This window comes from Labeo rohita, chromosome 13, assembly GCF_022985175.1.
Source record: "Labeo rohita strain BAU-BD-2019 chromosome 13, IGBB_LRoh.1.0, whole genome shotgun sequence".
In the NCBI taxonomy this organism is placed as follows: Eukaryota; Metazoa; Chordata; class Actinopteri; order Cypriniformes; family Cyprinidae; genus Labeo; species Labeo rohita.
This window is the reverse complement of record NC_066881.1, coordinates 27,948,808-27,973,286: the sequence shown is the minus strand read 5'-3', so window position 1 is coordinate 27,973,286 and position 24,479 is coordinate 27,948,808. Positions and strand designations below refer to the sequence as shown.

General features: G+C 35.2%; 1 protein-coding gene across 1 annotated transcript in view; it reads left to right on the top strand.

Annotated features, from left to right (window-relative positions):
• Nucleotides 1-24,479, top strand: part of crtac1b (cartilage acidic protein 1b) — a 43,536-nt gene that overhangs the window by 12,222 nt on the left and 6,835 nt on the right. The window contains 10 exon segments of the mRNA XM_051125828.1: nucleotides 2,881-3,037; nucleotides 5,028-5,162; nucleotides 5,260-5,405; nucleotides 11,921-12,057; nucleotides 13,929-13,974; nucleotides 13,976-14,012; nucleotides 15,452-15,552; nucleotides 17,174-17,342; nucleotides 20,085-20,230; nucleotides 20,320-20,362. Of these exon segments, the coding sequence (XP_050981785.1) occupies nucleotides 2,881-3,037; nucleotides 5,028-5,162; nucleotides 5,260-5,405; nucleotides 11,921-12,057; nucleotides 13,929-13,974; nucleotides 13,976-14,012; nucleotides 15,452-15,552; nucleotides 17,174-17,342; nucleotides 20,085-20,230; nucleotides 20,320-20,362 (1,117 nt within the window).

The window sequence follows — 24,479 nt, the reverse complement described above, 5'->3', positions numbered from 1 at the left end:
GGTGTGTCACTGAAATCTGAGCCGGTGAAGGGCTGCTGTTTGCCGGGTTAACTGCGAACTTCAGACCGCGGCCTCGCGTTTCACTCGTAGCTGAAAGATGGCGTGACTGACACCAAAAACTGCCTGTAAACAAACAGTATTGACATTAGAGAACATATTTTAACATTAAACTCAGTACAATAACGAATAAAATCCATTGATTTTATGCAAGGCAAAAGGCATTTCCATCCTGCGAAACAACCACTGCTGATGCAGCTGACTGATATCTTGTCCTTATGTTGCGTTGCATAAAATACAATTTACAGCACAGTAAAGACTTTTTATAAATGAAATAAAATTTATACAAACCTTTATTTCGCTGAAGAAGTGCAAATCGGCGGCATTGAGAACCACTCTCTCCAGTAGAGGGCTCAAAACTGACTGTAACTCAGCAGCTGGGTTGTTTCATCAGAGACAGACTCAACCCAGCGGTTGGGTAAAAAAAAAATGACCCAGCAACTTTGTTACAGAAAAACTACCCAGCACCTGGGTAAAAATATAAAAAAAAAAAAAAAAAAAAAAAAAAAAACAATAAAATGACCCAAGTTGAACCCAGCATTTGGGTAAAAAAAAAAATAACCCAGCATTTTTTAGAGTGTACAAAATATAGTATTTTATTGACAAACAGAGCATGAAAAACATGGAAATCATGACATTAAAGTCTAAGCTGCTAATACATTCTGGGGCAGCATCTGTTTTAACTCCATTATGCTTTAATCTGTATTTTCCGACCTGAAGTGGCGGTTATGTAGAAACCAGAGAGCGTTTGACATTTTCATTGTTGTGCCTCATTAGGATTCTGGTCACGAGCTGCTGATATTTATATACTTATGTATATATTTCTTTATTTCACCATTTCCATGCTGTTGGATCGTGGGTGTCTTTATTGAAACTGTGTGCGTAAGTTCATTTGCTTGGCTACTTCACTGACTTCATGTCCACAGGGAATCTTTCTGATAATGGGGTGTGAAATTAATATCCGAGGGGAGGCAGTTGAAATACGCGTGTGGTGTGTGAGAGTATGTGTGTGTGTATGCAACTGTATGTGGATGACTGTTTGACTTATTTCTCTTATGTTACATGAAGATCATGTAAATGTCTTGGAAACTTTTTATGTTTTAAATATTTTTACTGTGAGAAAATGATTTACAGTATATTGGATTTCCACAAATTACACACCACCGCAACTAACGATTTTGCCCCTAATTGAGTTTTATACTTTATGGCCCCTAATAAAGTTAGTGTACTTGTTTACTAAGGAGACAGAAGTCTCAGTGAAAAAGAGTATGTTTGGAAACAACATCATTTTATGTACTGTATAGCAGCGCCAGTCATGCTGTATTTTAGTGTATAAAGCTGCGACTTTATGGAAAAAGTATGAAAATACCATTTAATACTTTGTGTAGTATACGTTAAATTAACCTTGGAAGGACATTTTGGAATTAAATGGCTGATGTTTTATTCTGAAATTGTTAAAGAATGACTTTAAATTATCCAATGTGTGTGTGTGTGTGTGTGTATATATATATATATATATATAATTAAAATAAATAAAATAAAACAAAAAATAATTACAATATTTTATTCCATTTATATTATACATTTTATTTTATGTATTTATGTATTTATTTTATTTTATTAATTTATTTATTTAATTGTCCCTACACTGCATTATTTTTAGTGTTATTTAATTATATTAAATGCATGTTTATTTTTTTATTTCATTTTAAAATTATCCCTATACTGAATTGTTTTCAGTGTTATTTACTTATTTTAAAGGCATGTTTATTTTTTCATTTATTTTATTCACAGTTTTCATGTTATCATGTTAAATAGCACTAAATATAAAATGATATTAACCACAATATTTTATTATAGATGGTATATATGTATAGATGGTTTCCAGTTTAATTTAATTTTTAATTTAATTTAATTTAATTTAATTTAATTTAATTTAATTTAATTTAATTTAATTTAATTTAATTTAATTAATTTAATTTAATTTTAGTCTTTTTACTTCAACATTTCACATTTAATTAAATGTAACTTGTGGGTTATTTCTGCAATTGAGCAATTTCTGAGTGAAAATTGTTCCTATACCAAATTGTTTTCAGTGTTTTTTAAATTTATAATAAATGCACCTTTATTTTTTTTATGTATTTTATTCACAGTATTAATTTTTTTATGTTAAATTAGCTCAAATTATAGAATGATATTAACCACAATATTTTTATTTTATTTTATTTTATTTTATTTTATTTTATTTTATTTTATTTTATTTTATTTTATTTTATTTTATTTTATTTTATTTATAATTTTAAAATTGTTCCTATACCGAATTGTTTTCAATATTATTTAATTATATTAAATGCATGTTAAAATGGTTTTAACCACAGTATTTTATTCCATTTATATTATAAATGTTTTTTATTACAGAATTGAATTGAATTTTAGAATTCTTTTTAGTGTAATTATATTAAATGCAAATTAATTTTTTTCATGTATTTTATTCACAGTTTACGTTATGAGGTTTAAATGGCACAAAACATAGGTTTTAAACTTAGATTATTTTATTTTATTTTATTTTATTTTATTTTATTTTATTCTTAACCTGTCATGCAACAATATGAAACTGTAGAACAACTGAATCCAAAAAATGTCAAAATTAGTGTGTTTTAAGTGTGTCCACAGTGCTACAAGTATAGAAGCATAGAAAAATGTGTACATTGTGTGTGTTTGCATTATGTAGAATTGTGAGAAATTTAAAAAAGGTTTTCAAAATTGTTAATAAGTTGAAACATTATTCGTAATCACTATGCACTTAATTCTTTCTATTTTTAGGGAACAGGCCGTTATTCCATCTACATTGCCAATTATGCCAGTGGAACTGTAGGTCCACACGCTTTGATCGAAATGGATGAAAGTTCAAGTGACCCTTCCAAGGGAATCATTGCGCTGTCAAACGTGGCAGAGCAGGCCGGAGTCAACAAGTTCACAGGTGCGTGTCTGCTTATTTATGAATACGCGAGTGGGAGTGTGTAAGTGTACGATGATGTCAGTGAATATATTACCCAGGACCCTTTAACGGCCATGAGCTGTAGGATCCAGGTTTTTTGCCTTGTGGCTGATTTACAGTAGAGTTCAGTGCTCATATAAGCTTTGAATCACTGAGTTATAGACAGTGTTTATCAGCTAAAGCAGCCAGTAATAGAGAGAACAGGGCCCTGGAAGGCAGCGCTGAATAAAGAGATGGAGGTTTTGGCCCACTCAGCTGTTTACTGCACTCAAAGTCATGTGAAGGCACAAGGACAAGTGAGCCGTATTTCAACTCTGACTTACTCAATGAAGCAGCTATTCCATTAATCACGATGGGGAAAGCAGGGCTTTGGAGCTCCGTTCTCGGTTTTGGGGAGAAGGGCTCGAGCAGGACGGTTTCTAAAGGGAAATATTACTGTATCAACAAAATTAAGCATGTGTGATATTCTCGGCTTACTATGGAGGATTCTGTCAATGCTTAAATAGACTTTGTTTGAATGACGCTTCAACCACAATACGTTTTAATTTATTTTATAAAAACTTAATTCCATTTCATTTCATTATTATTTAATTTAAAATTTAATTTAATTTAATTTAATTTAAAATTTAATTTAATTTAAAATGTAAAATTAAAAATGTAAAATATAAAATAAAAAATATTTATATTTATATTTTTCATATTTCATTCACATACATTATACATACATTATTATCATATTATCACACATTTAAATGATACAAAACAATGGTTTCAACATGTTACATTTTATTTCAATTGTATGTTATTTTATTTCATATTTTATTTTGTTTTTATTTTATTTTATTTTTTTATTGTTTGAATAAAACAAAACATGAAATAGTTTTAAACACAATATATATGTTGCATGTATTTTACCAATGCATATTTTATTTTATTTCATTTTATTTTATTTTATTTTATTTTATTTTATTTTATTATTAACATGGAATGGTTTCAACTATAGTATGTTTTATTTCATTTATATTATAAATGCATATTATAAATTATTTTGCATTTATTATATTCACATTATTCACATATCACGTTTAAATGACACAAAACATAATAGCATTTTATTTTTTATTTTATTTTATTCACATATTTTATATTTCGCATTTCATTCACATTATTCACATATCACATGTTTAAATGACAAAACGTAGTGGTTTCAACAGCATTTTATATTTTATTTTATTTTATTGTAATTTTTTTTATATTCAGATATTTCATATTTCACATTTTATTTACATTATTCACCTATTATTACATGCATAATTGACAAAACATGGAATGGTTTCTATTACAGTATGTTTTATTTCATTTATATTATAAATGTGTATTAATTTTATATAAATTTATTCACTGATTATTTATTTCATTCGCATTATTCACATATTATCACACATTTAAATTACACAAAACAGGGAATGTTTTGTTTTATTTTATTTTTCAATCCTAACCTGTCTGCAACAGTATAAAAAGTTTTAATAGTTTAATCCAACAAATTAAAGTTGTTCCCTCTCCCAAATTTCAGCTCTAATGTCATTTAAAAAGGTTATCAAAAAAATATCATGCTCATATTTAGCATTAAAAAAAGCCTGGCTGTGCAGAGCTTTAGAAATAAAAGCATAATTGTCTTTAAAGCTGCTTCGAAACATTGTGCATTGTGAACAACTATAGAAAATAAAGAATTACTTGCTGCTGTAATTCAACTAGAGGTCAGAGCTGTAGAATAGTGATTGCGGGGTAAGATGTGTGGAAGGAAAGCTGGTTAAATGCACATGTTCACACTCCCTGTAATGTGATTATGGGCAGCCAGAGTCTGTGTCAGCAAAAGCAGCAGAGAGCCGCTGCTTGGGAAATGAGCTGGAAAGCCACTAACGATTTCTGCTGTGCATTTTGTGATGATGGCTATCTCTGCTGTGCGTTATAGGGGGACGGGGGGTCGTGGTCGGTCCCATCCTCAGTCAGACCCTACCTGATATTTTCTGTGACAACGAGTACAGCCCTAACTTCCTGTTTCGCAACAACGGAGATGGTACTTTTACAGATGTGGCGGCACAAGTGGGTAAGCAGGAGCTGTTGCTATTATTTATTTTTTGATGGATTTCATTTGAAAGGTGAGTTTGTTAGCCTGTATGTGAGTTTGATGTTTGTTGTCGCAGGTGTTGATGACCCAATGCAGCATGGCCGTGGAGTGGCGTTAGCAGATTTTAACCGGGATGGAAAGACGGATATTGTCTATGGAAACTGGAACGGGCCTCATCGCCTGTTTCTACAGCTCAGCAACAATCGCAAGCAAAGGTTTAAGGTGCAAATGACTATTTTTAGCTCTAATAGAAGAGAAAACATTTATTGCTATGCTTGCCAGGCCTGAAATGTTAACATTGCTGCTTAGCTGCCTTCAAAGCATGTGTATCCTTTAGGAAATGTAAATCTAGTTGCTATTTTTTTTAATTAGATGTCAATATACTGAATGGTAGGTTTCATCTTTGTTTTTCAGAACAAAACATGATCCTTACATTGTGATCTGTATAATTAAATCCTTCTGAGAGAAGACAGAGGATAAAATAATAACATCTGGTGTCTGATTAGAGTATTCAATTATTCTTTAATCATTGTTCTATTGTTTGCGCAGCGACCTGGCTCTTGTTTCAGCTGGTAAAGCACAGTGATTGTAATTAGTCAGAGTAAGATCGAACAACCTCTTTATTTTCCTGAGACTTACACAGGAAGAATTATGAGTCTGCTGATGGGCTGAATCAAGTTTGAATGTTGTGAGAAATGTTTTTTTATTTATTTTATACTTTTTTGCATAATGTACTTTTTTTAAAAGTCAGTAAGATTATCTTTTAAAGATGTTAATACATTCATTCAGGAAGGATGCGTTAAATTGATCAAAAGTGGTGATCAAGACTATTCTATCTATCTGTCTATCTATCTATCTATCTATCTATCTGTCCGGTTTAATATATACCATTCTTTTATCCATCCATCCATCCATCGTTCTATTGTTCATATCTATCTATCTGTTGTTCTATCCCTCTATCGTTCTGTCTATCATGCTATCGTTCTATCTAATGTTTTATTGTTCTATCTGGTTCTATATATACCATCTATCCATCTATCGTTCTATCTATTGTTCTGTCATTCTATCTATCATTTTATCTATCATTCTGTCTATCGTTCTATCTATTGTTTTATTGTTCATCCGTCCATCCATCCATCCATCCATCCATCATTCTATTGTTCATCCATCCATCTATCCATCATTGTATTGTTATCTGTCTATCTACAGTGCCCTCCACTAATATTGGCACCCTTGGTAAATATGAGCGAAGGTGGCTGTGAAAATAAATCTGCATTGTTTATCCTTTTAATCTTTCATTCAAAAAATTCACAAAATTCCAACCTATCATTGAAGCAAAACAATGGAAAGCAGGGGGAAATCTCATTATGAAATAAATGTTTTTCTCTAGTTCATGTTGACCGCAATTATTGGCACCCAATTATTGTAACGTCCTTTATTCAAGATAACAGCTCTGAGTTTTCTCCTTTATTGCCTGAAGTGTTTGGAGAACACCTGACATAAGATTAGAGACCATTCCTTCATACAGAAACTCTTCAGATCCTTCAGTTTCCAAGCTCCATGCTGGTGCTTCTTCTCTTCAGTTCACCTCACGCATTTTCTATAGGGTTCAGACCAGGCAACTGGGAAGGCAATGGCAGAAGCTTCATTTTACGCTCAGTGACACATTTTTGCGTTGATTTTGATGTTTGATTTGGATCATTGTCCTGATGGAGGATCCAACCACAGCTCATTATAGAACTTCTAACAGATTCAGTCAGATTTAGATTTTTTATCTGTTGGTATTTGCTAGAATCCATGATGCCATGTATCTGAGCAAGATGTCCAGGACCTCTGGCAGGAAATTAAGACCACAACATTAAAGATCCAGCAGTATATTTAACTGTGGGCATGGGGTACTTTCTGTACCAAAACCATCTGGTGGGTTTGCTGCCAGAAAGCTCTTTTTTTAGTTTCATCTGACCATAGAAGCCAGTCCCATTTGAAATTTAAGTCGTGTCTGACAACTAAATACGCTGGAGTTTGTTTTTGGATGAGCAAGGAGGATTTTCTTAAAACCCTCCTAAACACCATGTGGTGATTAAGGGGCTGTTTGATTTTTTTTTTTTTTAGTCTTTTGACCCCAAGACTAGAATTAATCTCTGCAATTCTCCTGCTGTGATACTTGGAGAGTCTTTGGACACTTAAACTCTCCTCCTCACCATGCATTAGGACCATATAGACACACATCTTTTTCCAGTTAGATTTGTAACATCTTTAGTTGATTGAAATTCTTAATTATTGCCCTGATGGTGGAAATGGGACTTTTCAATGTTTTGGCTTATTTCTTACAGCCACTTTCTATTTTGTGAAGCTCAACAATCTTGTTCTGCACATCAGAACTATATTATTTGGTTTTATCCCTTGTGATGGATGATTAAGGGAATTTGGCCTTTGTGCTCCTCATATTTATATTCCTGTGAAACAGGAAGTCATGGCTGGACAGTATCATACTCCTAGCCATTCTAGTGTGCTAAATAAATGCAAATATGAATGGGAATATACTTCAGAGATATTTTACTCATTATAATTTCTAAGGGTGCCAATAATTGTGGCCACCATGCGTTAGAGAAAAATATTTATTTCATAACGTAAGTTTCCCCCCAGTTTTAATTGTTTTGCTTCAATGAAAGGTTAGCATTTTGTGAATTTTTTGAATGTAAGATCAAAAAGATAAACAAAGCAGATTTATTTTCATAGCCGTCTTTGCTCATATTTACCAAGGGTGCCAATATTAGTGGAGGGCACTGTATCTATCTATCTATTGTTCTGTCTACCGTGCTATCATTATATCTAATATTTTATCCATCTATCTGGTTCTATATATACCATTCATCGTTCTATCTATTATTCTATCTATCATTCTATCAATTTATCTATCATTCTGTTGTTTTATCTATCATTCTATCATTCTGTCATTCTATCTATATATCTTTTGTTTATTTGTTCAGTTTATCTATCGTTCTATCTTTCTATCCAGTTCTATGTCATTCTCTTGTCCATCCATCCATCCATCCATCCATCATCATTCTATTGTTATCTGTCTGTCTGTCTATCTATCTATCTATCTATCTATCTATCTATCATTCTATCGTTCTATCTATCTATCGTTCTATCATTCTATCGTTCTATCATTCTATCCAGTTCTATATGTCATTCTCTTGTCCGTCCGTCCGTCCGTCCAGAAAAAATAACACACTCATCTTTTGAGCAGTAGTGTAATATGCTGGCAAGTGGCTGATATTTGTTAACTTTTTTATGGTATAGTAAAATAAAACAATAAAAGGTTGTGCATTAGTGTTCTTACCACAGCTTTTATAAAACAGTGGCAGAATCCATATTATGTCTTAATATTTGCCTGTAGTTTTTGACAGGCATCAGCAACAGTGAATGCATATTTCATTTAAACTTTGAGTCATTTGAACTTTGAGTTCATATTGAACTTGAAATGTCTTTGTCAGGCTGTTGGCAAACCTAAGAATATTGTGATTTCTTCTGAAACTCTAGATGAGACACGTGTAATCACTAGGGTCTTTTTCTCAAGATAAAGCTTGCTTAAAAATGCTTAAAGAATCTCAGTCTGCTCTCTTTAAGCACACTGTTGTCTCTGAGAAAAATTTGTTCTTTGGCAATAGTCTTGGGCAAATCTTGAACTAATGGTTTAATTAAGCAATGTAAGCAAGTCTGTCCTTAAATAAATAGTAATACTTAAAGTAATGAACCCAAAATGTAATCAGTTTATTTTCCAGCTGTAGTTAGTCATGAACCTTTGGAGGTCCAGATCACCAGAGTGTCAGTTGGTTGTGTTTGGTGTGGATGGATTGGCGCTGTGTGTGTAGGTCTTCATCAGCTTTAGTCTGATCCCAGTGTTAGCGGCAGTGATTGGCTTCTTTACCACAGAGATAAATGTCAGCAGGAAGCTGTTTTATGGGGGTCAATTGTTGGGTTAATGTCTCACGGGAGAACTTACAGAAGGATTTGTGCATCAGCGTTGGCCATTGTGACCTTTGCCATGTATAATTGCATTGTGATTAAGATGCTGTGTTATTCAGAGTGTTAATTAAACTTTGGCTGAACAAGCACACCAGCTAGTCTAAACTCATGTGTGAGTCACAGTGAGGGTGAGCAAATTCAGATTGTGGATCTTAGATTGATCTGTCTGTCTAAGATCTATCGTTCTATCTATTGTTCTATCAGTCTCTCATTCATCCATCCATCTATCCATTGTTTTATTGTTCATCTATCTATCTATCTATCTATCTATCTGTCCATCCATCCATCCATCCATCCATCCATCCATCCATCCACAGTCTGTCTGTCTGTCTGTCTATCTATCTATCTATCGTTCTGTCGTTCTGTTGTTCTATCTATCTATCGTTCTGTCGTTCTGTTGTTCTATCTATCTATCTATCTATCTATCTATCTATGTATCGTTCTGTCATTCTATCTATCTGTCTATCGTTCTGTCGTTCTGTTGTTCTATCTATCATTCTGTCGTTCTGTTGTTCTATCTATCTATCTGTCGTTTTGTCGTTCTGTCTATCTATCTATGTATCGTTCTGTCGTTCTGTTGTTCTATCGTTCTATCGTTCTATCTATCTATCTATCTATCTATCTATCTATCTATCTATCATTCTATCGTTCTATCTATCTATCGTTCTATCATTCTATCGTTCTATCATTCTATCCAGTTCTATATGTCATTCTCTTGTCCGTCCGTCCGTCCGTCCAGAAAAATTAACACACTCATCTTTTGAGCAGTAGTGTAATATGCTGGCAAGTGGCTGATATTTGTTAACTTTTTTATGGTATAGTAAAATAAAACAATAAAAGGTTGTGCATTAGTGTTCTTACCACAGCTTTTATAAAACAGTGGCAGAATCCATATTATGTCTTAATATTTGCCTGTAGTTTTTGACAGGCATCAGCAACAGTGAATGCATATTTCATTTAAACTTTGAGTCATTTGAACTTTGAGTTTGAACTATCTATCTATCGTTCTGTCGTTCTATCTATCTATCTATCTATCTATCGCTCTATCTATCATTCTATCTATCGTTCTATCCATTCCATCCATCCATCTAGTTTTTCTATAGTTCCGTTGTTCTATCTATCTATGTATCTATCTATCTATCTATCTATCTATCTATCTATCTATCTATCTATCGTTCTGTCGTTCTATCTATCTATCTATCTATCTATCTATCTATCTATCTATCTATCTATCTATCTATCTTTTTGTCGTTCTATCTATCTATCTATCTATCTATCTATCTATCTATCTATCTATCTATCTATCATTCTAACGTTCTAACGTTCTATCTATCGTTCTGTCATTCTATCTATCTATCTATCTATCTATCTATCTATCTATCTATCTATCTATCTATCTATCTATCTATCTATCTATCATATTATCTATCGTTCTATCCATCCATCCATCCATCCATCCATCCATCCATCTAGTTTGTCTATAGGTCCGTCGTTCTATCTATCTATCTATCTATCTATCTATCTATCTATCTATCTATCGTTCTGTCGTTCTATCGTTTGTCTATAGGTCCGTCGTTCTATCTATCTATCGATCGTTCTGTCGTTCTATCGTTCTATCGTCGTTCTATCTTTCTATCTATCTATCTATCTATCTATCTATCTGTCGTTCTGTCGTTCTGTTGTTCTATCTATCTATCTGTCTATCATTCTGTTGTTCTGTCTATCTATCATTCTATCTATCGTTCTATCCATCCATCCATCCATCTAGTTTGTCTATAGTTCCGTTGTTCTATCTATCTATCTATCTATCTATCTATCTATCTATCTATCTATCTATCTATCTATCTATCGTTCTGTCATTCTGTCGTTCTATCTATCTATCTATTGTTCCATCCATCCATCCATCCAGATAGTCTGTCTATCTATCTATCTATTGTTCCATCCATTCATCCATCCAGATAGTCTATCTATCTATCTATCTATCTATCTATCTATCTATCTATCTATCTATCTATCTGTCTGTTGTTCCATCCATCCATCCATCCATCCAGATAGTCTATCTATCTATCTATCTATCTATCTATCTATCTTTTCTATTTTCTGTCTTCTATCTGTCATTTTATCCATCATTCTGTTCAGTCATCTCAGATAGATAGACAGATGGAAAGATAGGTGATCTTTCCATCTGTCTATCTATCTGAGATGATCAGTATGGTGTCATGCTCAGCTGTTCCTCCTCTGCTGGTTCTTGTCCAGAGATGGCCATCACCTCTCCTTCAACCAGACAGCAGAAGGTCACTTCATGGGCTTTCACCTGCAGGTTTTATGAGCCCTATAATTAAAATTGGGCTTAATACTTGAGAGAGTGCCGGCATGCTCAATAACTCTTCCATGACTCGTTGATGCACCATTGAAGCGCGACGATAGCAGTTACTTTTTTCTGCTCCCACTCCCTGAAGTTTTTAGAATGTGATTTACCTGCAGCTTAGATCTTTCTGTCATAGATATCATACATCTGACTCTCCAAATCTTAAAGCTGATGTTCTCCTGTCAGTGAAAGAAAAAATACTTCCCTGTCCCAGTTTAATATATAGAGACAACCACATTATAAGGAAGCTATTTTACGGTTGATTTTCCCAAGTGTAAAAAGTGTCAACACTGTGATTTTTCAAATTTTGATACGCTGTTATTTTCTCTCATACCAGGACATCGCCACACAGAAGTTTTCCATGCCATCTCCTGTTCGCACTGTCATCGCAGCTGACTTTGATAATGACAATGAACTTGAGGTTTTTTTCAACAACATTGCCTACAGAGGACCATCAGCCAACAGACTGTTCAGGTATGGACAAAAAGACTATACTGACATCATGAATAGACAAAGGGGTGCAGAACATATAAAGAGATGTTTAACAGGATGTTCACAGTGTTTTATCAGTCTCTTTAAAACTGACCAAAACAAACAAAAAACACCACACACAATAGTCTTGTGCTTTATTTATTGCCATTCATTTGTAAGTGGTCTTACTTTTATAAGTGGAAGGACAGACCCAAAGATTGATCATTATCAGAAATAAAATGGTAAAATAAAAAAAAATAAAAAAAATATATTTTCAGTTTCATTTTAGTTATTTATTTTACATTTTTTTGTTATGTATATTTTTTGTAATACTTATAGCTCGATTTTCATTGCAAATTTAGTTTTATTGTTTTTAATTATTTTTGATTAAAATACAATTTTATGAATGAGTTCATTAATAATAATGGTGAAGTTTTTTATTAAAAAATTATTTTAATTTATTTTATTTATTTATTTTTAGTTAACATTAATTTTAATTAATGTTAACGATTACTATTATAGTATCCACTAATATTTTGAATTTGTTTTAATTTTATATTTTCATTTTAGTTTTAGTAATTTTGTTTTGAGTTTTTTAAACATTTTTTATAATACTTATATTTAGCTTGATTTTCATTGCAATTTAGTTTTATTAATTTGAGTTATTTTATGTTTGCTCAAAATAAAACTTGACTTATTTATGAGTTAGTTCACTTATGATAGTTCTTGAAGTTTTTTTAATGTAATATTTTATTTCAGCTTTAATTCTAATGTAGGCCATTTTTATAATTTTAGGTAATACTAAAATTAGTTTTAGTAATTTTGTGTATTTTTATTATTTATTTTTTTGGTAATACTTATATTTAGCTTAATTTGCGATTTTAGTTATTCAGATGTTTAGTTATTATTTGTGGTTGTTTTCTTTTTGATTAAAATTAAAACGTATGACTTATTTTATATGAGTTAGTTCATTGATGATAATAAATTCCTAATATTTTATTGTATTTCAACTTTAATTTTAATTCTTGTAAACAAGTTGTATAATTTTAGTTTACAATACAACCTACTGGTCATCATTTACTTCCACTGAATAGAAAAGAAAGACATCAGCATTTTGATAAAATCGTTTCCCCCCATTGAAGATATCAGCAGGATAGCTTATGTTATTTTACTCTGATAAACAAATTATGTTGTTTCATTAATAATAATAATAATGATAATAATAAGTAAATAATTAATGTAACCTATACAATCGCCTACTTGATGGAAAATGACCTAACAAAACACAGTATTATCATTATGTAACAGAGTTATTTCTTTAACATTTACATTGTAAAATAGGAAATAATTATGGAAACTCTCTCTCTATTTTGGGGATTTGGTGGTAAGCCCAGGCGGCACGACAAGCCAGCACGTCCAACCGCCAGACCACAAACACAACCCGGTCCAACCACAACTCTACCTGATGGGAAATTCCCTCTACATCCGACCTCACCCGTTACACGATGGCTTTCTAATGGGAAGACTGGATGTAGCATTAAACAGAACATTGCTTCAAATTAGTTTCTAATCCCAAACTCAAACAGTCTGGACCTCGGTTCTCAGAAAGCAAAGCCTTAAGCTTTATGTATAAAGAAACCTTTTAGTAGGCATTATTAGTCATCAAAATAGAAAGTATGAACTTGCAGCCCCAGAAATGTTTTAACTGAATCAATATTGCAGGGGTTTCATGAGCCTGTAAATGAATATCTCCTTTGAGACATGTTGTATAACATGCAGCTGACAAGGTACATTTGTCTTTGACTGTTCCTTTGTGTGGAGCTCTCTCAAGCCAAAAGGCAAAGCAAGTAAGTAATTAATCTTTACCATGGCAGAGTTTCTCGGAGAGAACACGGAGATCCACAGATCGAGGAGCTGAACGTCGGGGGAGGCCGCCGAACCAGAGGGACGGGGAACCGGTACGAAGGGCTTGGCTGGTTCATTCCATCAGTGGGACTGTTTATTTTGTAAATCCATTCCATCAGTTTCACAAATGGTAAATTAAGATTTTCCCCTTAAAATAACTTGAAAATGAACCAAAGCTTTTCCTTTCTTTCTTTTTTTTATAATTATAAAGGTTTGAGAAGTGTGTTCTGTCAAAAAGTTACTAAAGGACACTATTAATGTACTCACCTTTATGTTGTTTCAAAACACGTCACCACATCACATTTGTCGTTTAAACACTAATACGACCTGATGCGTTTTGGAGAATATTAAAGTACAACCTACTTGCTTGTCAAACATCCACTGTGCAATATTTTTTTTTTGTTGATAAATTTAAAATTTGCTGTAGTTAATACTCTGAGAATCTCCCGTGTGCATCTTCTCTCTCATTTTTTTTTTTTTTTTTTTGTCATGGACTATAACACCTTTCCTATACAAACAACTTGACTTGGACATGGTGTGTTAATATGTCAAGCAATGTCAGTTTATTGTCAGTTGTGGTAGTTTAACCTTAAATTTATTTAAAATTTAAGGTTAAACTAAAAAGTGTGGCCCTTTGTTCAGAATATGGACATGGCTAGTCAAAAAATTAGTCAGAAGTAGTGAAAACTTTACGCTATTATTCAATTGTTTGGAATCATTAAGATTGTTTTAATGAAATATTTTTATTTAGCAGGGATGCATTATACTGAACTGTCTATTCATCAAAAATCCTGAAAAGGTGTCATGGTTTTTTACAAAAAATTAAGCAGCACAAATGTTTTCAAAATTGATAATAGTAAGAAATGTTTCTTAAGCAGCAAATCAGCAAATTACAATGATTTCTGAAAGATCATAAGACACTAAAGACTGGAGTAATGGCTGCTGGAAATTCAGTTTTGTCATCACAAGAATTAATTTAAATGTCAAATATGTGTCAAATGTTTTAAATTGTGATAATATTTCATTGAATTTTTTATGGATTTTAATAAAAATAAATGCAGCCTTGATAAACATAAGAACAAATTAATTAAAAATGTTACTGACCCAAAACTTTTAGTGTATACTGCAGTATTAAGTAGTAGTGTATGTTAATTAGACACACCTAGTTCAGGTTATAGAGAGATTATGAAGTTTTGGTGTATTAGATAAACAAGACACCTGTGCAGTGGTTGAGTTTATCTCCTAATTTAACCTCACTCAAACCACTAGATGGCATTAGAAATCCAGGCTTGTGTGTAACTGCATCTTAGGTCATTTAGTAGGCCTATCGAGTGCACTCACAACTCAATCTGAATCTTCATCAGCATTATTAGAAAGCCACTGAATTAATGTAGAATTGGTCTAAAGTTAAAGCGTTTTGTTGTTATTAATGATGAGAAATGGAAACAACATTTGTTAAAGCTGTATCTGAGTAGAATGATGTGTATTCCAGGAGCTGCTGTGACTGATTTTGATGGAGATGGACAGCTGGATCTGTTGGTGACACACGGGGAAAGTGCAGCTCAACCCATCTCTGTGTATCGAGTCACTCAGGTGAGAACGTGTTTTAGACCAGCCACTTTTAAATAGGCAAATAATACAGGTTTCATGGAGAAATACATTACGTTTTTGTTTTAGTATCAACTTGTCTCAAATGTTAAAGTGTGGTATTTGTAGCGTAAGATCGGCCGCGGCCATTTCTAACTTGAATACGCGCGGCTTCCGGTGTCATTCGCTTCCGGTTATTTTACCTGTACAAATACAGTCCGGTATGCTGCTGCTTTATCTTCAAACTGGAGTTATATTTTTCTAATCTATTATCATAATCATAAAAAATCTGGTTTGTAGCGCAAATAGTTTTACCTTGTATACTTAACTTTGTTGTTCTTCTAGTTATTACCTATGGCAGCTCGTAATCGTAAGTCTCAATGAAGATATTTACATGTTTGAAAGGTGGATAAACGATTATTAGTAATAAAATATTATAGAAATACAATATAACATAAATGTGGATGGTATAAACCATTTCGCTAGATGTAAACATACTGGTCCCGATACACTTCCTGTTTCTTTTTTTTTTTTTACTTTACACAAACATCACAAAAAATACAACCAACATAACATTTGACTGGATAAAAATGTTACATTAGCACCTTTAAGATGTATTTGTATATGTGAAATGAAATAAAAGATAAAAAACAAAAAAACAGGAAGCGCTTCTGGACCAATGTTGTCATTATAGATCAGATAATATGGTCTAGCCCGTGGTTTTATTATAGTAAAAGTGTTGTATCCATGTTTTTTGGCATATTGTTTACCTTTTGTATCCAACTTAATTTTACCATAAGACCGGGTGCAGCCATTTGTAAAAAAATTTTGTGTCTGGCTTCCGGTCTCATCCACTTCCAGCTATTTTTAGCTGCACGAAAAGCTTGTTTTGCTGCTTGATATTGCAAACTGGTGTGTCTTACCATATTATTTTAATGTATTATCTTAATTATGAACACACTGGTTTGTAGTGCAAACTGTTTTACCGTTTACTGCACTTCAATGTTCTTCTCGTTATTTCCCTATGGCGGATTATGAACCGGACGTCTAACACATTACCAGAAAACAGCTTACGTCCACATTAAAAAGAAAGGTGGATAACCACAATTTTACAGAAAATCAAATGGTTAAACTGTAGTTTGTGCAGCAAAACATCATTTGGTCTCATTTTAATCGCATTGCTGCCTAGAAGAAAGTTAGGATAATTAATAAATCTAATTTGCAATTTTTCTGGTCTGTTTGGTCCAAATAGGCGTGTTATGATAGCTTAGAAACAGTAGGGTGACCATACTACCTCTTTTCCAAGATATGTCCTGGCCAGGATTTCAAAATTGCCTAAAATGTCCAGGTTTTGGCTTCATTTTCTACTGATGTGCTCTCCACAGTCCTCATACATAGTATTCATGCATATTTGCATTGCTTTGACTGTTCTCTGTAGATCTCTGTAGATTATGTACCTTCAGCAAGTGTGAAAACTATAGGAAAATAAAGCTGAGGGCTGGTTATGTTAGGCAGTTTAGAAATCTATAGCAAATAAGAGAATGTATGGTCACCCTACAAACAGTATTTTGCTTCTCTGTCTCTGAAAGTGCTGTTCGGACATGTAGTTGTTGGTTTCTCATTACAGGGGTCATCTAATAAATGGCTGCGTGTGATTCCACGCACACAGTTTGGGGCTTTTGCTCGCGGGGCCAAGGTGATAGTATACACGAAGCGAAACGGCCCTCACACGCGCATTATAGACGGAGGATCAGGGTACCTGTGCGAGATGGAGCCAGTGGCTCACTTTGGCCTCGGTATGTATTTCTTTCCCACTCTCTTTCCCTAAAAATCCTGCCTAAAAAAATCTTTGCGGGAAAATCACATTAAGAAAGGAACGGCTATGAAATTGACCAGACCTGTAAAATATCTATTTCATAAGTGCATCCACTGTCTCGGAAATGTTCGGGGTCGCCGAGCAGCGGGAAAACAAGCGTTCGCTCTGCTGACTCATTACAGAGAAACAATTATGATGTAACTCCAGGTCATGTTCAGCGGGGGGCTTCGGGTCTCAGTAACATAATCCTCCGCGTGGAGGCCGGTTCCTTGAATATCCTCATAGACTGAAGGTCCGGAGAGAAGCCTGCAGGTGCAGCAGCCGGTGGCAGCAGACCGGGACCTTTTCCCCACGGCTCGGCCGTGTTACAGATGCTTGGAGGCGCATGGCTTCATCTGGGAGCTATCGGACAGATTTGTGGCAGGAATAGACTGCCAGCTGGAAGCTCAGATTGTTCTGAATGTGCTGTGAAAAACAAAACGATAGCCATCAGTGGTCACTGGATCACCCTGAGGGCTCGTAAATATGTGCGTACGTGTTCAGGCCTCTCATCGATGTATCTTTCACTAAGAGTGTTAGTAAATTGATGTAAAATATCTGCTCTACACAATAATGCCAAAATCCACAATATTGAATTATGGTATCAGATATATATGTGTGTGTATATATATATATATATATATATATATAATTCTGACTTTTAATCTTACAATTGCAGCTTTAATTCCTTTAAGATATGACATAATATCTAACAGTGGTACCTTATATCTCACAGGTGCATCTTTATTTCTTGTAGTTGCAACTGTATATTTCACATTTGTGAATTTATATCTAACAGTGTGACTTTAGTTCCCAGTTATGTATCAGATTAAACGTACAGAAGGGTGTAATGAATTTGCTTCTTTAATTAGTGAACTTAGTTAAAACAGAGCAGAATCTTAATTATTCAAAATTCAGACTTTTTTTATTTTGATATTTTAATTTAAGTTAATCTAAATTAAATGAATCAAAATTAATTATTAATTATTTATTTAGATTTTTAGATGTTTACATTTTTAGATTTGTCTTGGAAAAAATCTATGGTACTAAAAAAAAAATAAAAAGAATTAAAAAATATATATTAATTGTTTTGTTTCTTTCGTTTAGATTTTCAGAAAAAAAATATCATGACACAATTTAAAAGAAAAATTAATATAATTTTTATTTAATTAATAAATTATTTTTATTTGCATTTTTAGATTTTTTATTTATTTTATTTTTTTAGAGAATTTTCCATTTCTCAGACAAAAAAATATGATGGTAAATACAAAACTTAAAATAGAGCAGAATCCTAATTCTTCAGATTCAGACTTTTTTATTTAGTTTTTAAAAATTATTAATATTATTTTATTTTATTTTATTTAGTGCCAAACACACACATGCATGCACACTTCAAACTCACTAAATTCTAGCCTCAGCCCAATCAGAAGTACCAGTACTTGCATAGAAACCTTAGTGTTTTTTTATATAAATATATATATATATATATATATATATATATAATAAAATCAGGAGAAAATCCACAATACTTAAAAAAAAAAAAAAAAAAAAAAAAAAAGATTTTTTTTTCCATTTCTCAGACAAAAAATATGATGGTAAATATGAAAGTTAATTCAGTAATTAAATACCACAGTGCTTTGTGTTCGTGTACCATGGAGCTTTTTGTTAGTGAATAATATCAGTATTGAGTGCGGTTACCCAATCTCTGCAATCATCAGTCATTTTCCACATGCAGAATTTGCAATTGCCTTTATTAAATAAAAACCCGACAGATGCTCAGTATGTCTTTCCCAACTAAACTGCATCTTTCAGTAACCGCTGGTGAAATGTCATGCTTTTTGTCACGAGAGGCACCTGAGCCAGCCCCGGTCCTGCCAGGAGCCCTGTGGATCTGTTTACCTAAGAAATGTCTTTTAATTAAGAACTGGGAAGGCTGTCAGCTTCTCTCCTGCTTGACTAAAGACTATAATGGAAAGAAAGTCTAGCGCCCACCCTGTCCCTTCTCATTTCAGCTCCTTTGAAGTTTTGCTTTCCTCCTCCACCACATCCTTTTCCAATGGATGATCTCTCCATTCCCGACCACTATGACAGTCTCCTCTAACGGCCATGTTAATTACTGTACCTGCCGTCTGTGAGAAAGTGTCTCTGACAATCAGAATGAAGGTGGTAAATGGATGCTTCTGTAAACCTTCTTAAAATAAGTGCTTTCCAACCACCGTGCCATTTATACGGCTCCTTATTTCAGCCACCAAACAACAGACAGATTTCATCGGTCTGGCATATGAGAACCTCATTGCTTTAATGCCTCAGCGGCTGCTATGCCAGAAACTCTCTGGCCTGTGAACCCCACACATCGGCAGTCATGAGAAACCGGTCCTGCCGACATCAAATGAGACGTGTTCAGGCCTCACTGCTCACGATGCTGCCCACAGCTGAGACTGAACGCATTCTTGTGCATTTGTTTAAGAGTCTACGCGATCTGTGCCAAACCAGAGCCTATTCCAACCTGGCTTTTGCCGAGAAACTTCTTGGGAGGGCCCTCTCTCCAGAATGGTATTTTTCCATGGAGAGCTGTACATTAAGAAAAGAAATCATTCATTATGTCTCTTAAGCCTGAGGGGAAGTTATTAAGACGGACTGTTCGTGAAGTACTGAAAGGATTGCTGCTTTGCCGCCCTGACAGGGAAAGATGTGGCCACCAGTGTGGAAGTCTTCTGGCCCGATGGACGTTCTGTGGCGAGACCTCTGGAGCCCAGTGATATGAATAAAGTGATGGAGATCTATTACCCTGAGAATGAGGAAGAGCCAACCCAAGTAGTGGAGATTGAGGTACGTACCTCGACTGTCATACTCGCGTGTACTTTCTCTATTTGAGAGGTTCAGTTGTTGTACCTAACAAATGCTCTTTCTTTTCACAGTGTGGACCAGGATTTGAGGTCAATGAAAACGGCCGATGCACTGGTAAGTTTTTTTTTTTTTTTTTTTTTTTTGAGCGATGTGACCTTTAACCTCCCACAGGCCTAAATCCCATAATCCACTGCGACAAAGTGAACAAAAAAAAGAAAGCTGGAGGACAAAGCAAGAGCGATGCTGATTGCAAAAAAAAAAAAAAATTAATAAAAATTAATATAGTTTTTCATTTAGTTTTTTTGTTTGTTTTTGTTTTATTGTACTATATTAGCTTGTTTGTTTTTATATATGCATACGTGTATATGTATGTGTGTGTATATATATATATATATATATATATATGTATATGTATATATATATACATGGGCGACATTTAGGGGGGGCAAGGGGGGGCAGTTGCCCCCCCAGATGGTTAGTCATCCCCGTTGTCAGCCACGCTGCAGTTGAAGCGGTTTGCCATGGCCAGGCCCGGTTGTACGGAGGTACTATAGACGGTGCTAAATACCCTCAAACGAAAACGAAAGCAAAAGCAACTGAAGATCTGGCAAAATATCCAGACTCACTGTGTAGTTTAGAGAGCTTCATTGATAATAACAGAACTTGTGAGATCGCGATGAACTGAGATGAGCCCTTGTCCGACAGCTCATCAGAATTCTCGGCCCGAGTCCGACCCGAGCCTGTCTGTTTTCCCTCTTCTCCCAAAACAGCTTATACCACTGTTTCAGCTATTAAAATAGTCCAGTTTTTTGTTCGTTAAATATAAGTTTTTGTTTTTAAAGTAACGACAAAGCGGCCATCGTAAGACTGATCATAGTCTGTTTGATAAATTTTACCTTCTCAAATCATCACGACTTGCCTACAATAAAATATCTATAGATATAAAACAGTACAAGTATAAATCAATGTTAGTTTAAACGTTAAACCTAAATAAATGTGTGCTATTGGCGCATATCCAATCATTTGTGTGGAGAGTGGAAGCTAAAGCCGCTTTGCAGGACATGGAGGCGCCAGCGTGATCACTTGCGTTTTTGTTTTTCCAGTGGAAACCATTATAAATATTAAGTCATTTTTGCAGATAAAAGTAAAAATAATACATCATTCGGAACTGTAAAGGGTATACTTTTATTTGTGTGCACTCACAATATCAACAAAACGTTGCAAATGGTGCTTCTAACATAAAGAAAACAAACATGATGCGCTGTCTGTCGTCTCAACAGGAGCGCTTCACAAAAATGAACCGAAACTCAGAGTATACATAACTCACAGACATGATACATGTATCTATAGAAAGCTTTAAATTATAACTTAACGAAATGAAGCAAACAAAAAAAAAAAAAAAAAAAAAAATTCATTATGTAATCTTTAAGGATGCATTTTTTTCTAAAGGTGCATCCAAAGAGGAGATGGCGAGTCAGAATCGGCAACTTCATCCTTGCGACACGGACTCACAAAACACTAGGTTATGAATGAATAATTCAAAAATCTCATTACTATTTCCCCCCGACACATTCATGTAACAACTTTTGCCGGTGCTTTGCAGCAAGCTTTACGGTGTGTTCACACAGGGCGTCAGCGTCAACGCTTCCCATTGACTTTGAATGGGTGACGTCAAGTGCATTCACACGGGGCATCAGCGTTAACGCTTGACGGAGGGCGTGTCTGAAGCTTCGCGCTGATTGGCCAGCGTCTGCACCGAACGGGATTGGCTAGCGTCTGCACTAGTATATTTGCATAAGGCGATCTGATTGGCTGACGGTTCCGTCGGCGGCGCTTCACTGGCGTTGCTCGCGGCAGAAGTTGAGAATTTTTCAACTTCTGCCGCGAGCAACGCCAGTAAAGCGCCGCCGACGGATCCACAATTCTTTTCGGCAACGCTTGACGTCACCCATTCAAAGTCAATGGGAAGCGTTGACGCTGACGCCCTGTGTGGTGTGTTCACACGGGGCGTCAGCGTCAACGCTTGATGGAAGGCGTGGCTGAAGTTTGGCACTGACGCTATGGTCATAGCAGCGTCAGCCAATGAAATTAGATAGGAACTCAACAACAAAAACTCGGATACAGCTTCATTGTCATTTAACCATTGTCATTTAGTTTAACCTAAATTTCTGATAGCTGATGGCGCGCTATTCTTGGCGGTACATTCTATGTATGGTAGTTGTCATTCACGGGTCCAATACACACCAGATTCACCAACGGCCTCTGCCACCTCCTTCCACGCCTGGTCTCTCCGGTATGAATCCCGGTACATAAAAAGTGATTGGTCATAAAGGACCGGGTGATTGCCCACCGCAATAATTAGTTTCTCCTCCATTTTAAAATTTATCCTCAGTTTGCTGCTCTTGAACAGGATGAACGTGATTGGCTGCCGCCTGGCTACTGCACTTCTGCCGCGAGCAACGCCAGTGAAGCGCCGCCGACGGATCCACAATTCTTTTCGGCAACGCTTGACGTCACCCATTCAAAGTCAATGGGAAGCGTTGACGCTGACGCCCCGTATGAACACACCGTAGCCTATTGCGCGCGCTTGAACGCGGAACTGTTCCAGCTAGGCTGAAGGCGCGCTCGCTGCTGCTGCTGACAGAGACACTAAATGCCTTCCGAGCTGGTCTCAAAAGTGAAAGCAAAAGTGAAGTTTCGTGTTTTTTCCACCAGCGCGGATTTTTTTCATCGCCATATTTGGTGGATGTCTAAAATATAAACATAAGAAGAAGCCTAAAACAGGCCCGAAGTCCGTCCTGCGTCTAAACTATGACGTGAAAAATGGTCCGAAGCCCGGCCCTAGGTACGTAAAAAAGTCGGGGCCCGTCGGGCTCGGGCTGCAATGCAGGGCTGTACCGGGACATATCAACCAGTAGCCTAATTTCATTGGCAGTAACGGACGGTAAAGTTCAGGAATGAATAGTATGCGATTTATGACAAAGTAGTCCCACAACTGATAGTTCATTTTTTCTTAACGTGGTTCACCTTTAGTAACAACGAATCAAAACGGATACATGTCACGTGACACGGGAAAAAGACACGGAAAATCAGAAAAGCAGCGTGCACATTTGGTTAAAAATGAAAGGCTGTCAACTGACACTTAAAACGGGAAGCTTTGCCGGTTCAAGAGTCAAAAGCTCGTCCACAGTTTAGTAAACGTTGGCAATCTGTTTAAGTTATTCTTGACTTCGCTGTATTGACTGCTTTGGTGCCTTGCAATACGGTAGGGGGTTGTTTTGATGCTTATCCGAATTTTGTTTTCTTGCCCCCCCCACTTGCCACAAAGCACCGGCAAAAGTAATAACAATGTCGGGGGAAATAGTAAGAAGATATTTGAATTATTTATTAATAAACTAATGTTTTCTGAGTTTTAGTTGTTTTATTTCGTTAAGTAATAATTTTAAGCTTTCTATAGATATACAGTGGGTACGGAAAGTATTCAGACCCCCTTAAATGTTTCACTCTTTGTTATATTGCAGCCATTTGCTAAACTCATTTAAGTTCATTTTTTTTTCCTCATTAATGTACACACAGCACCCCATATTGACAGAAAAATACAGAATTGTTGACATTTTTGCAGATTTATTAAAAAATAAAAACTGAAATATCACATGGTCCTAAGTATTCAGACCCTTTGCTCAGTATTTAGTAGAAGCACCCTTTTGATCTAATACAGCCATGAGTCTTTTTGGGAAAGATGCAACAAGTTTTTCACACCTGGATTTGGGGATCCTCTGCCATTCCTCCTTGCAGATCCTCTCCAGTTCTGTCAGGCTGGATGGTAAACGTTGGTGGACAGCCATTTTTAGGTCTCTCCAGAGATGCTCAATTGGGTTTAAGTCAGGGCTCTGGCTGGGCCATTCAAGAACAGTCACAGTTGTTGTGAAGCCACTCCTTCGTTATTTTAGCTGTGTGCTTAGGTTCATTGTCTTGTTGGAAGGTAAACCGTCGGCCCAGTCTGAGGTCCTGAGCACTCTGGAGAAGGTTTTAGTCCAGGATATCCCTGTACTTGGCCGCATTCATCTTTCCCTCGATTGCAACCAGTTGTTCTGTCCCTGCAGCTGAAAAACACCCCCACAGCATGATGCTGCCACCACCATGCTTCACTGTTGGGACTGTATTGGACAGGTGATGAGCAGTGCCTGGTTTTCTCCACACATACCGCTTAGAATTAAGGCCAAAAAGCTCT